Below are 12582 nucleotides of genomic sequence, written 5' to 3' on the forward strand. Positions count from 1 at the left end.
TTACCACTCTCTGAGAAAAAGAACAGGAAATTAAATCACCACAGGAAATGATGTCACCACAGGAAATGACATCACCAACCCAAGGAAAGCTAAACACAAATAAAAAGTGGATCATACCACCAGTGCTTCATCTGGAGGCTCACTGATGATGTTACCTAATATGGTGACGAAACGTCTGAAACCGAACCTTCCAGCTCAGCGAGCAAAACTACTACCATTAACTCATAAATTCCCACTTTCTTAAAACTATCTTTCCCAACAGGTGAATATAGGTCTGTATTATTGACACTTGTAAGGTATCAATAGATGAAACTTCAAGCACTTGAAACCTCCTTATCGTGTGTAAGTTAGCACTGTGCAAATGGCAGAACGTATCAGATGCTCACAATCAACAGTAAAACAAGTCTGTCCTTGGCCTCAGCTATTTTAATACCATAATGGATGATTGGCTTTCAGCCAAGAATGTATAATGAAGCAGCCTCATGGAGGATATTTCTTTACTTTTAAAGGTTGGTGACAATTTATCAAATGAAGGTATGCCTCCTGATCAGTTGCTGGTTTATATCAATTCTAATGAAACATCATTGATATAAAACATTAACTTTGCTTCACTTTTAATAGATGCTGTTTGATTTGCTGAGTGTCTATAACATTTTCTTTTCTACTTCAAAGTTACTGCTTGCAGAAGACTGATGCTAATGGCTACCTGATGCCTCATTCCACAAATGGGGAACTTTAAAGAATATTGTATTAACACCATATAAGACAACAGAACAAAGATTACTGCTCAAAAAAGGCACTTTATTAAATTATGCATTTCACTTACTGTTTCACATCAATTTCGTTGTCCATATCTTGAAGCTTTAGAGAAGGGATATTTCCATCTGGAGACATCGAGATTCCAGCCCTTATCCTGTTGCTGATTGTTTTTGGCTCTACATAATAGTCTAAGCACATAGATGGAAGAACCAAAGGTTGGAGGACTGAAGGACAAAGTACAAAAGTACGTTACATGGTATTTCTTTGGAAGCCATTTTATTAGGCATATTTTCAATACTGCAGTTATCTTGAATTAAACATACTATCATTTATAATTCGGCTAATCATTTGATGCCCAACAGCAATTTACACACCTTTTGCTCACAAGTATGTAATATTCAATGCAGAAAGTTCATCAGTATGACAAATTTCCAATACAAGCGAAACATAACAAGTCAATAAATGAGACAGAATCACAAATTAACAGAACTATTACAGGGCAGAAGGAGGGCATTTGGCCAATCATGTCTGCACCAGCTCTATTATCTAGTGCCAATCTCCTGGCGTTTCCCCATATCTCTCTACACCATTGCTATGTTAACACCATTGCTACATTGGAGTAGGTTCTCTTTGTAATACAAAACATAAACTTTGAAGGGACATATTAATTACCTGCTGACCAGTAATATTTCTTTGCTTTGTAATACATCCCATGCATTGGAATCTAGAAGCTTTTTTAAAGGTTAGCCTAAATCACAACAAAGATCTCCACAAAAAGAATGAGCAGATTTTTGAACTCTTTACAATCCACATGAATGACTTGCAGGAAAAAAGTGAATGTTCTGTAGACAAACTTGCAGATGACACAAAAATAGATGGAAAGCAGATTACAAGAGGGATACAAACAGTTAACAGAGAGTTATTGATAGATTAAGTAGATGGGAAAAAGTTGGCAAATGGTTCATTTTGGAAGGGACAATAAAAGGTAAGAATGATGTTTAAATGAAGAAAAACTGAAGAATGCTGCAACATAAAATGATTTGTACAGGAAACACGGAAAGCTAGCACACAGATGCAACAGGTAATCTGGAAGGCTAATGGAATGTAGACCCTTGTTTCAAAGGGTTGGAGTATAAGAGTTGGGATGTTTTACTGCAACTGTACAAGGTGCTGGTGAGATCACATCTAGAGTACTGTGAGCATTTTGGTCCTCTTATTTAAAGAGAGATATCATTTCATCAAAGGCAGTTCAGAGAAGGTTCACTAGGATGATCCCTGGTATGGGGGATTATCTTATGAGTAAAGCGCAAACAGCTTGGGACTCTACTCATTGGAGTTTAGAAGAATGAGAGGCGATCTCTGAGAAACATATAGGAGACAGAAAGGGAGCTTGACAGGGTAAATGCTGAGAGGATGCTTCCTCCCTAGGGAGGGTCTGGGTCCAGAGGCCTTAGAATAAAGGGATATCAATTTAAGACTAAGATGAGAAAAAGTTTCTTCTCTTTGAGAGTCTTTGGAACAGCTCTGGGAACATAGTCTTTGTGTATATTTAAGGCTGAGGTAGATGGATACTTGATCTGTCTGGGAACCAAACGTTAGAGGGAAAACACAGCAATGTGGACATGTGGAATGTCAAATCAGTCGTGGTCCTAATGAATGACAGAACAAGCTTGAAGGGCTAAATGACCTACTCCGATTCCTATTCCTTATCATCTTAACGACATTACAAAATATTATGCATTGTATGTATAACAAATCAAAGGATGTGCAATCATTTAGCAATGTAACTATGCCAGTCAAATTAAGATATAAAGAATAACAATAAAAATTCCTAACTCCATCTATTTTTGACATAGTGGATCTACTTTTAGAAACTGGATTACAGCAGTACACGAAGGCAGCTCAACACCATTTTTTAAAGGATAGCTAGGGATGGGCAATAAATGCTGAGCCAACGAGTGATAAACCATATCCCATGAATGAATCATTTTTTAAAGCTATTGCCATTAAAAGGAAAGGAAGCTCTGTGAAGATTCACTCTGATGCTGTCTGAGAAGTTTACAGGTCGACAGCTGTCGTGAAGGATCTAATCCAAAGTTGAGCCCAAAAGGTACAATGGTTAGTTCTCATTTGATCTGGAATGGAAATAAAGCATCTGACCCATACGTTAGATTTGGGTCTTTATTTTATTATCTATTAAGTCATAATGAGTTTACACACTTAGTTAAATCATGGTATATTTTAGTTCATAATGTCAGAATGTTGGCCGAGGATGGACGACTATTGAAGAATGAATCAGAGTCTGCGGTAGCCAGAGGTTTTTACACATCCTATAATTGTGTCAATTATTATGTTTAAAACAACTTCAATCTGAAACATCAAAAATGAAAAACATCAAGAAGTGCTCCAGACAGGCCCTGAAGCATGAGAAAGCAGAATTAATGTTTTGGGTCCAGTGACCATTCTTCAAAAGAACTGAAGGGTCACTGGACCCAAAACATCAGCTCAGTTTTCTCTGCACAGATGCTGCCAGACATGCTGAGTTTCTCCTGCAGTTTCTGTTTTTGTTTCAGATCTCCAGCATCCATAGTTTTGTTTTTATTTCTGAAGTATGAGACTTGGGGCACAGCTGGACATGGCAACGCCACATTTCCACATACAAACCATAGTAAAATACATCTAAAGATAACATTTGAAACACTTGAAGACCCAGAAGTAGAGGGTATTGTATGCCATTCAAATGTCTCCTTTCTATTTTAATCATTACTGTGTTTTTTCTTTCTAAGTTTCAAGTTAAATCATAAACTCTTATAAACACACTAAATGACCTTCTAACAGACTGCCAGATGATGTCCATGTATTTTTAAACTTCAAGGACGAATTATAGCTCTAGGCAGATGCCAGCAAATACTATCATTATCCTTAACCTGATGCAGAATTCATAATAAACTTCACCACATACTGCTGCCATTTCGGCTACAGCAGAAAAAGCCTAATAGATACATTTATCATACAGATATTCCATAAGGAAAAGCTATAAAACTCAGGAATGATAAAGTTCCAAGTGAGTTATGAAGAGTTCTCTTATGACTAGGATGAAATGACATTTTGACATTAGCACACTGAGTATTTATATTATACGTAGCACACTGAATGCTCTATTTATAGCACAAGTTAAACAATACAAGCTTTTGCTCTTTGTAGCTGGTCATTGAATTTCAAGATCATGAACATGATCTAACAAGACATTTATGATGAAACATATATGACCAATGAAGTTCAATGTGAGCAAATGCAAGGTCTTGCACTTTGGGAAAAAGAATACAAGCATGGACTACTTTCTTAACAGTGAGAAAATTAATAAAGCCAAGGTACAAAGGGATCTGGGAGTGCTAGTCGAGGATTCTCTAAAGGTAAACATGCAGGTTGAATCTGTGATTAAGAAAGCGAATGCAATGTTGTCATTTATCTCAAGAGGGTTGGAATATAAAAGCAGCGATGTGCTACTGAGACTTTATAAAGCTCTGTTTAGGCCCCATTTGGAGAACTGTGTCCAGTTTTGGTCCCCACACCTCAGGAAGGACATACTGGCACTGGAGCGTTTCCAGCGGAGATTCACACGATGATCCCTGGAATGGTAGGTCTAACATACGAGGAATGGCTGAGGACCCTGGGATTGTACTCCTTGGAGTTTAGAAGGTTAAGGGGAGATCTAATAGAAACTTACAAGAAAATACATGGCTTGGAAAGAGTGGACGCAAAGAAATTGTTTCCGTTAGGCGAAGAGACTAGGACCCATGGGCACAGCCTTAGAATTAGAGGGGGTCAATTCAGAACAGAAATGCGGAGTCATTTCTTCAGCCAGAGAGTGGTGGGCCTGTGGAATTCATTGCCGCAGAGTGCAGTGGAGGCCGGGACGCTAAATGTCTTCAAGGCAGTGATTGATAAATTCTTGATGTCACAAGGAATTAAGGGCTACGGGGAGAATGCGGGTAAGTGGAGTTGAAATGCCCATCAGCCATGATTAAATGGCAGAGTGGACTTGATGGGCTGAATGGCCTTACTTCACTCCTATGTCTTATAATCTTAAAGCCTCAAGTATCAGGAGGGTTTTTCTTAACTGGGCATAGAGCTACTGAATGGCTTAACTCAATGATTGAGTCATGCACATACAAATAACTTGGAATATTTTGAACATCAGCTCTGCATTTTGTTTCCAAACTTTAATCTAATAGATCATAGCTTAAAACAGAGCTAGTGTATGTGCATGTCCCAAAAGCGGCAGCTCATGACGTCTACAGCCTTCTCAGATTAATTTGGCGCACATTCAGCAAATTTTAACTGCATATGTGCAGTGCTCATGTCCTAATCCCTCACAGTTAAAAACACTGCAGCATGTCTGGTGGAAGATGGCCACATTTCACTGAGGGAGACACAATGGTTGGCTGAGAGGCAACTGCAAGGGCACTGGTAAAGAGGCAATGATGGGGGCATGAATACCGGCCTCTTAACTGAGGACAGCTGATTCCTGCTCCATTAAGTCTCTGGCATTCTCTGTCAGCAGTGCCTCAGTGATGTTATTAGTCTGATAGAGAACAGTTTGCTGGAGTTGCTGTAAAAGTCTGCATGTTCCTTTTGAGCTTTGAGTTCTGCAGTCATGATAACATGAGTTTGCAAGGCAGCAGGCATAGTCACATGTTCTCCATCTGAGTTTCCAATGCAACAATCAGATGTTGGGTGGCTTTACTATGGTAGAAGTTGAGACAGTGACCACCTGAGGCTGGATCAGAGCTGGTTCTTTAAGGACGGACATGTGGTTAGCAAACATCTATGATGGAAAGGATGGTTTCCAAGCTCTGGGTGATGCCCTGTGTCACATTGCAGCCCATGTGCTCCTTGGTGGTGACTGGAGGTTACTTGCCCTATGCCTGTCAATGCCAGCACCTTGGACATGTATTCAGAAACATTCGCTTGTATATTGCACTGCGTTCTCATATTTCCAAAAATAAATTTTGTTTTAAAACATTGTTCTTTCTGGAGATCTATCCAATTTTTGTATGGAATTTATTGATCTTCACTAGTTTGAACATATACAAGACAAAAGATATTTTGGGAAGAAATTTGAATAACTCTAGAAAACAGACAGATTCATAAGGTCATATTTCATTCAGAAGTTGTGTTAAACCATTAATTCACATCAGTCTTCATTACCTGAACATAGCCAATGATCAGTATTTATTTGAACTTTAGATATGAAATGCTAAAACAGCTGAAGAGTCTACACAGAATAAGGAACATTAGCATAGACCAATCTTCTGATTAGATGGCATCTGTTATTTGGGCTGAGGTAACAAGTCACAGAGGTGCCTTGTGTTTCAGGTTGTTCGCTGCTACTAATTTTCCTTTCTATTCTGAGCCTAAGCCCTATCTATTAGCAATGTTGGAAGATAGACCACTTAAGAGTTTTAATCTAATCAGTCTGTTATGGGATGGTATTACACACCACTGGACCAGACAGATCTTGAACCTGAGCCTCATGTCTTAGAGGTAGGAAGATGACCACTACAACAGTCCTAACTCAATTTAATTACCATCCAGTGCCATGGTGGGATTTGAACTTATGCCCCCAACACACTCACCTTAGCTTCTGTATAACCAGCTCAGTGACATTACCACAATACCACCACCACCATTGGCCACTAGGCTTACACAAGGTAAGGGTTACTGCATGATACCAATTAATACAATTAACCTCAATTAGTTAGGCATAATTACAACAAATAGGGGAGGGTATATCATATCTGTTTCCATTGAGGAATCTTTCCTTACCCAATGACTGTGTGACATCATCAGATTGGGTGGAACTTAATACAGCTCAATGGTTAACTCCTTCAGAACCATTATCTTATATAACAGCATCCATCAAAGGATGATCACAGACCTGGTGTATGTGTTATATGTTTTTACAATATATCCTTATTTTCATGCTAACTTTAGATTGCATGAACTAAGTCTACAATAAATTATATCAAACATAAATTATAATTAAACCTATGCAATGCTGAATACAGAATGCCTGTTCCTACAGACCTATTATTCTCACTTGGCATTATTATGTTTGTAGGATGGATTTATTGCAGAATCCAATTAGTAAACAGGACTTAGCATTAGAACAATGAATAATTATGTTGTACTGTGGTAGAAATAATGCTTTAAGAGGACAGAACCAATCAGAAATGTTAAAGTCAAGTTAGGTTTTTACTGTTAAATTAATATAGATTATGAGATTATGTAGACACATTTAAGATAATTCATGGATTGGAAAGGTAGATCGAAGTTGCCTGCATAACAAAGTGAGTGATATTAAATAACAGGCTGTAGATTAAGTGCAAGAAATTGAGGACAGAGAACTGTGAAACATTGTTTCACAGAAGTTGTGAATTCATTAAATTTATTTGTAGGGCCAGTGAGAAGGGAACTGTTAACATTCAGTGTATAATTTGACAGAGGGAAGAAAGAAAATGGGGTAAAGGGGAATGTAAATAGCTAGGTAAATATGATTTCGATTATTTAGTGATGCAGATGTAGATGTCAACACAGACTGGTTGGGCCTAATGGCCTGCTTTGGTCATGCGGTTTCCATAAAATTCTAATGAAAGATACAAGAAATTGTATTTAAAATAGAGCTGGAGGAACTTCTCTTTGGGCCTTTTTTTCTCCATTTAGAAAGAAGGAACAGACATGGAGGTATTGAACAGAAATCTGGCATTTATATGTTATGGCTGAGGAAAGACAGCCAATGGGAATCCTGCTAAGGATAATGAGATTTTAAAAAAAGCTATGGTGGAGAGGCAGTGGTACACCTCATTGCTTGGCGTTTCCTCCTGTTTCCATTAATGTATTGCTAGATTTTTTTTCGATTAGATTACTTGCAGTGTGGAAACAGGCCCTTCGGCCCAACAAGTCCACATCGACCTGTCGAAGCATAACCCACTCATACCCCTACATTTACCCCTTACCTAACACTACAGGCAATTTAGATGGCCAATTCACCTGACCTGCACATGTTTGGACTGTGGGAGGAAACCCATACAGACACAGGGAGAACGTGCAAACTCCACACAGTCAGTCGCCTGAGTCGGGAATTGAACCTGGGTCTCAGGCACTGCGATGCAGCAGTGCTAACCACTGTGCCACCATGCCGCCCATTTGGGATGGCTAAATGGAAGAAACTTTAGTTCTGAATAATTGTAACTGCATCCTGTTGGTATCCATTGCCCATTCTTCACTAGTCTACTTCCTTTGCTTGACTTATTTTAAATGCCAAAAAGGACTTTCCATTTTTTTAACTGTTGATAACATCAAACGCATATAGCCATCTATATTCACCCAACAACTGTAGCTCAACCATAATTCCAAACTAATCTCCCTAATCCTAGTGCAATAGTTAAAGGGCAAGCATTCACACATTGCATGCCTCTTGGAATGACTCTTGCAGGTAAACATTGTGACTTTTTCATCTTACCCTGATAAGCCTGCTTCCCTTCCACTCTTGGCCAGTTCCCTTGATCCATGTACATTACATTTTAGCTTCTCTCCCTCAATCACTCTCCTTGCCCCCTACAACTTGTGCAACTGCCCCTGTTCTCAGCCATGTTATGGTATGGATGGTTGCTGGATAAAGCAGTAGCTATTCACAAACTCCAGAAAGATGACCACTTTGTCAACTGCACACCACTTCAAAGTTGTCATGTGCTGCTTGCTTACATAGAACTTAACTGGGAAGGGGAACTTAATTCCATAAAGTTGGCCTTTTAATGAGCATGCATGACAGGTAGATACTTGAGAAAGTTCTTCCTGATGTTTGCCATTGGGAAACTGAATGCACCTTTAAAGTTACAAGAACTTAATTGAAATCTTTCCACCTGCCATCGAGGATCTGACTGTAGCCTTTCACATTGAGGTCCCCTGCTGCATTGCTTCCTGTACCTGAGAGAAGAAAAAGATTCCACTCTCTATTCCAAATCTCTGAGACAGATTAGCTAGTTAAGGTTAATAACTAATAATTAGTAGTCTCAATATTTTATACAGTAGACTCATACATGTATAACAATGCTCAAGCTGTATAAACTAAATGAAAAAATAATTTTTAAGACATGTTTGGTAAATTATTAAACTAACAGAAATCATTTGGGATTATATCTTTTTGCTGAAATGGTTGCCTGAAGGTACTGTACCTTCCAAGGAGGCATGTCCAGAACCTATTTCAGTCAGAACAGGGATTCGACTACATACTGTTGATACCAATCTGATCTATACCAGCCATTCAGCCAACTGAGCCAACCAGCCTGTCAAGAAGGTTTGAGGTGCTGTGGTAATAAACCTTTTACATACATGTTGTAGCCTCAAGCTGTAGATAATGATGGTAGAGGCTCCAACTGCTTTCTATTAGACAATCACTCCTGTTTTTACCACCTGCCTTTGTTAGAAGGATTTACAAGGCACATGTTAGAAGGATTTACAAGTTGGTACTTAACTTGCATTGTGAACACACCTTAATAAGTCCTGGAGTGGGACCCAACTATGAGGATTTGGCTCAGAGGCAGGGACACTATTACTGGGACTGTGATGATATTCAGCTGGTGACTGTGGATTTAGCCTGTAAACATACTTTCTGTGCAAAATATTTACTTTTGGGAGTTTACATTTAAATTTTCTCATTGATAAGAAGAATTAGCCAAACATATGGATAGGAAATATTGCTTATTTACTATACAAATAACTCTGAACAAAGCATTTGGCTGTGAATAGATCAACTATAATTTACAGGAGTGGCATCAGCTGCTCCTGATTTATGAATTATTTTTAAATGGCTTCACAATTCCTCAGTACATTGCAAAGGTCTATAAAACAAAGCTCCCAGAAGTATTAAAATAATTCTTTGAGGGAAGTGAGTCACAAATGCTACAAAGTTTAATGCCATCAAAGATAATTCCAACGGAGTCCCAATTGTCTGCACTAATAATACCCGTACTGGTAATTATCTATGAACTAGACTAACAGGAGTTTGTGCTTTATTGTACTGCAACCTTCAACAGCTGGTTGCAACTCTGGCTCAGATCTTCCACAATTTTTAATTAATCTTCTGTGCGCACTTCAGAGCAGGTCTGGTTGGGTGTTTGAATTATTTCACTGCAAATTTTTTTTGACTCATATAAAATCCTTCAGCATAAAGCATAGTGCAAAAAATCATGTGGGTCAGGTCAGATCACTGCTTATGTTGAATTTTTTTTAACAGTTGTGTGGTCATTTCAGCTCTGCCAGGAATGCAGGCTGTATTCTTTATGGATAAGGAGCTCCTGCTCAATTATTATTCAACTATGATCCTCTCCTATAAGGATATCTTTGAGTGTAATAAATAATTGAGACTCCACTGTACTTTTAAATAGAGAATAGTAGAAGAACAGAATTATTACAGTGCAAACTCACAAGGTGTTCAGATCATACTATAAGCTACAAGGTTAAACTCCAGCATTTACATATCACCAAAAAGAACATTATGACCTTTTACAGGTTTTGACACCAAGACATTGCATGCAGTTGATGCATGATAACAATCTGACTGAAGGATTCATGGCAATGATAAACTAATTCAATAATTTTATGCAGTTCCTTATTAAGAATAATATGTTGCACTTTTGTAGTGATCCAATAACCTTTAATGGTTTGTTTATGTATTTCAATCACATCAGTGTAACTAAACAAAAAAAATCAACTTGAGAAAAGTTGTTACCTGGCAATCTTTGAGCAATTCCCATAATCTGACAAAAGCCATCTTTTCTGCAAAGTGTACGTTCTAGGCCTGGGATTCTATTTACCTGAAAGTAATTTCCCAACCTCAATTATTATCAGTTCAACAAGTTATTAAGTAAATATTAAGGAAAATACTTTACTTTATTCTTCCAAATCAGTAACTAATATTTAACCCATAGCATGCCAAAAGTGAAATGAATAATGTTTACTCTTTATGGTATCAAGTTAGCTTTCAATCAGACAATGATTTGCAAAACGTCAAAGGGCTGCTTTAGTTATTTCAGTGGCAGTGCCAGATCAATCCTCAAAAGGTTAGCTTTTAATTGGTTGAAGACAATCAAGTTTTTTGAAGCAAGTTTCAGACACATGTTTGATTCTACTTCCAGCCTGCACAGTGGTAGCAGAGAAAAATACTGTTTGAAAGAGATAAATTCAATGTTAAAACATTTCATCAACAAAAAAAAGTACCTATTTCATAACAAGTTTATTTAAAATAAAAGTAAAGTTCAAACAATGAAAGTAGAAGACTGAGGTAATATGAGAAAAGGAAATGATAGTAAAAATAATTACACTTAAACAATTTTATATGACCTCTCAGTAATGTCTGAAAATGTTCAATGTACTGAAGAGGATTGCAAAGTAACTTCTTTTATCAAGGTAAACATAAAAGAAGGCAAGAAATTAGACTGTAAAGAGAGGCATAGTTTACCTTAATATCCATAATATCCCTGATATGTAACATTTTAGTAGCATTTTTAAAAAAATGTTCATTGATGTTCATGTCACAGGCTACGCCAGCATTTATTGTGTTTCTAATCAAGAGTAAACCACATTGTGGTGGGTCTGGAGTCACATGTAGTATCATAGAATCCCTACAGCATGAAGCAGGCTAGTTGACCCATCAAGTCCATACTGACCTTCTGAAAAGCATCCTGCCCAGACCCCTGTGCTCCATCCTGTAATTCTGCATTCCCTATTGCAAATCCACCCAATCTACACATTCCTGAACACCATGGGCAATTTCTCATGGCCAATCCACCTAACCTGTATACAAAATCAAATTGAAGATTTGTAGCTCGGGTATCCGTTGTTGTGGTTCTGCGCGCCGAGCTGGAAGTTTTTGCTGCAAACGTTTCGTTCCCTGGCTAGGGAACATCATCATCAAACGAAACGTTTGCAGCAAAAACTTCCAGCTCGGCGAGCAGAACCACAATAACCTGTATACCTTTGGACTGTGGGAGGAAGCCAGAGTACCAGGAGGAAACCCATATAGACACAGGGAGAATGTGGCAGATTTCCTTCCCGAAAGAACATTAGTGAACCAGATGATTACAACAATCAACAATGGTTGCCATTAAACCAGTCTATCTATATAGACTGAGTAGCACGATGGCACAGTGGTTAACACTGCTGCCTCACAGCGCATGAGACGTGCGTTCAAATTCCACCTGAGGCAACTCTCTGTGTGGAGTTTGCATATTCTCCCTGTGTCTGTGTGGGTTTGCTCCAGTTTCCTCCCATAATCCAAAAAGTGCAGATTAGATGAACTGGCCATGCTAAATTGTCTATAGTATTAGGTGTAGGGAAATCGACCTGGGTGGGTTGCTTTTTGGAGGGTTGGTGTGGACTTGTTGGGCTGAAGGGCCTGTTTCCACACTGTAAGTAATCTAATATTTCATATCTTTGAATTTGAATTCAAATTTTACCATCTGCAAATGGTGCGATTCAAACCATAATACCAGGACAGAAGACTGGCATCCTGGATCACGAGTAGTGACATTGCCATTAGGTCATCATCTCTCCATATTACTGAAACACTCATGATTTTAAAGCAGCATGGTGAGACAGATGAACTGACATTTTATTTTTAAGTTGGCTGGTCCAGCAAACCTAAACTCCTTCATGTTCCAGTCATTGAAAAGTTAAAATTAAACTTTGGTTCAAGTTTAATATGATCCTATGAGTGATTGCTGCCACAGTTGAAATAATCATCAATATCATCAACAAGCC

The 12582-nt window shown here is 38.3% G+C and overlaps 1 protein-coding gene across 1 annotated transcript in view; it reads right to left on the reverse strand.

Moving 5' to 3' along the window:
• Positions 1 to 12582, reverse strand: part of cped1 (cadherin-like and PC-esterase domain containing 1) — a 216443-nt gene that overhangs the window by 153312 nt on the left and 50549 nt on the right. The window contains exons 4-5 of the mRNA XM_060839791.1: positions 10553 to 10637; positions 827 to 983 (exon numbers count right to left, since the gene is read on the reverse strand). Coding sequence (XP_060695774.1) covers positions 827 to 983; positions 10553 to 10637 — 242 coding nt within the window. The remainder of the gene's footprint in view (positions 1 to 826; positions 984 to 10552; positions 10638 to 12582) is intronic.

This window comes from Hemiscyllium ocellatum, chromosome 19 (assembly GCF_020745735.1).
Source record: "Hemiscyllium ocellatum isolate sHemOce1 chromosome 19, sHemOce1.pat.X.cur, whole genome shotgun sequence".
Taxonomy (NCBI): domain Eukaryota; kingdom Metazoa; phylum Chordata; class Chondrichthyes; order Orectolobiformes; family Hemiscylliidae; genus Hemiscyllium; species Hemiscyllium ocellatum.